A 2991-nucleotide genomic window follows, 5' to 3' on the forward strand; every position below is an offset into this window, starting at 1 on the left:
CTGTCTGAAACCAGAGCCCAGTCTGCTCTGATTGGTTAGCTCGCCGGCTCAGTTGTGATTGGTCAACCTCTTACAGTAGAAATGTCCCTTCCCTATGTATTTGTGTCTAACTGAGTTGAATACACCAACATGAATTATATGTTATTGGTTGATTTAAAGATGGTACACCTCAACACTTTATATACAAGTGTGTATGAATATGTACAGAGTGCAGAGTCTGTGGTGATGTGTTCTCCTTCAGTCATATTGATGTGTGAGTGTTCAGAACGTCTTCAGGATTCAGCAAGGTTTATGGTTTTGGTTACTTTTGGCCAAACGTGGAGTCACTGTGGTGCAAACAGGTGTGATGTATAACTCCTGGTGATCTCAGTCAAACATCAGATACTGGACTTTGATGCATGTCCTTTATTTTGTGATGTTCTTCTCAGATATAGTGCACATGTGTTTTTATGTATTTCATTCTTTCTAAATTAACTTTGTTCCATCTTTTTGTTTTATGTATTTTCTGCAACTTGCGTTTCTTTCCCCTAATGCAGGGGGTTCTCAAACTTTTTTGTTTATGCGGACCACTATTTATAAACAAGGGTTTCGCGGACCACCTCATATGCAAACCGTAAAAATAAGTACATATATAAACGTAGAGTTAAAAAGCCGATATTTTTTTATAGTTAATTATAGACAATCAAAAGTAAATTGAAGCCTATCTGATACTTTTGTGACCGGTGTCTGTCTGCGTTGTGTATGTTTCTCAAGAGGACGGCAGATGCTATTTTAATGAGGTCATCCCAAACAATGCCACAAGTGCGGGGTCAATTGCAACTGATTTCGATAGAGCAAGTCACATGAGGTGGTCCCGAAAATCCTTATAATAAAAAGTGGATTTTATTTAGCTTTTTTCCACGGACCACCTGCAAGTACCCTCGCGGACCACCAGTGGTCCGCGGACCACAGTTTTGAGAACCACTAATGTGATGCATCACCAGATCAAACTCATTGAAGTTGAAAAGATACTTGACAATAAACTGGATTCTGATGTGATGAACTTCTAATCTAGTCTGAAGATGCTTGTGGATTTTGCAGCTTTTGTTATCAATGCAAACTCTGCACATTTGGGATTTGATCATCAGTTTTAAAGCAATGAAACATGTGCCTGGAAGCTGACAGATTGATATTATTTGATGCTCTATAAACATGGCAGGGTGTCTGAGTGTGGACACTTCAACAACACATAACACAGTCAGAGAAGGAATGAGAAACAATACAAAAGGAGTTTGAGTTTATGTTTTTTTTTATTATATTGAGATTTTCTTTGCAAATATTTACAATAAATATACATTCACTATTTAAAAAAATAGCTCAGATTGCAACGAAACATTCAAGTTTACTTAGCCGTTATAAAATACATGATAAGATGTAAACAACATTATGTATCCTTCTCCAAAACACCCCTGAGCCAAGATTCTCCTCTCTGGCATCTGTACAAGGCATGGCGTCAACAAAACACGAGTCTCACGAGGCGAAGCCACGTCACACATTGGGCTCTGATTGACAGAACAAGAAATGTCTCATGGACAGTGTTTGTGTTCATTTGTGGTGGCAGTTCAAGCAGACTGTCCAGTTGAAGTCTCTGGAGACGGCGCTGCGTCATTACGCACGGCCACCCTGGCGTCTCCACACCTCACGTGTCAGTGTGAGCGCGCACACACACGGCTCCTTCTCCTTTCAAAATATCTGTGTCAAAATGGTGTGTCTTCACATCTCTTAACTGATCACACACCTCTCTTTGTCCTTGCCCTGCCCGCCTCCTATCGCCTTCTCTTTAATGTACATGAGGTCACTGTGCACGCTGGGTCTGCGCGCGCACGGGTTGACCATCCCAAACGCTTCTCCAGCGTCCTTCATCTTCTTGTTTTTTAAGTGACTTGCTGCGCAGAATGTCGCAGTACGATGCACGGACACTTTCCGGTGCAGATCGGGGCTCATTTCGTGAGGTAGTTGGCCAAAGTGAACAGAGTCTGGAACATCTTATCCACGTTCTCGTTGCGCTTGGCTGAGATCTCGAAGTATGCACACTTCTCGTCCCCGGCCACCAGCTGCTCGATCTCCTCCTGCTGCACCTCCCGGTAAAAATCCCGGTCTCCTTTGTTCCCGCAGATCACCAGGGGGCACGTCGATGTTCTCCTTGATTTGTTCTTCAGGCATGACTTGGTCTCAAAGATCTGCTTCTTGAGCCGCTGAACCTCCTGGAAGGAGTCGCGGTTGTCCAGGCTGAAGACAAGGATGAACACGTCACCTGGAGGAAGAAAAAAGGGATGCTTTGGTTAAAAATATGCACGTTTTTTTAAACATTCAAAGGCTTTTACTGTCAAATGCATGTAGCTACAGTGTATGGGCAAGTGTTCTCCTCTTTCCTCTAGTGTGTTTAAAGTTGTTGTGCATGTAAAATGACTAAAGGAAAGGCTACAAATCCCTGAAATGATAAGTCCTAAGCTCCTCAAAACAATGCACCATATTATAACTAAGAAATAATACAAATAGTGTCAACAAACAACAGAACAGAAATTAATGTGTGATTTAAAACCCTAGAATATAACATGTAGTCGTGCACGCTGCAGCCATGCACTCATTGCACAGAGATCTCATGTCTGCAGCATTTCACATGTACTTTTCCAACATTTCTTTCTTATTTCTTCATGCAAACCCAGAGTGAGATATTTACCTGTGAGTATGGATAGTCTCCTCATGGCGGGGAAAGGATGGTTCCCGGATGTATCCAGTATGTCCAGCTGGTAAACGTCCCCCTTGATGCTGTACAGTTTTCCTGTGAAAGTCCTCGATGGTCGGGGTGTACTGCTCGTCAAACTTGGCGTTCAGGAAACGGGACACGATTGCCGTTTTCCCACTTTGGTGGATCCCAAAATCACCATCCTGTAGCAGTTCTTTGCTGGGATGTCCAAAGTCGCTCTCAGATGGAGACATTTTCTTAATCAT

The 2991-nt window shown here is 42.6% G+C and overlaps 1 protein-coding gene across 1 annotated transcript; it reads right to left on the minus strand.

Moving 5' to 3' along the window:
* Window positions 1–1324: 1324 nt before the first annotated feature.
* LOC117537073 (dexamethasone-induced Ras-related protein 1-like) lies at window positions 1325–2991 on the minus strand. Its single transcript, XM_034202249.1, is given in 6 exon segments — window positions 1325–1997; window positions 2000–2293; window positions 2720–2819; window positions 2821–2903; window positions 2906–2954; window positions 2956–2991. Coding segments are annotated over 6 exon segments (798 nt in total). The 3' UTR covers window positions 1325–1761.

The sequence above is a fragment of the Gymnodraco acuticeps genome, unplaced genomic scaffold (assembly GCF_902827175.1).
Source record: "Gymnodraco acuticeps unplaced genomic scaffold, fGymAcu1.1, whole genome shotgun sequence".
Lineage (NCBI taxonomy): Eukaryota > Metazoa > Chordata > Actinopteri > Perciformes > Bathydraconidae > Gymnodraco > Gymnodraco acuticeps.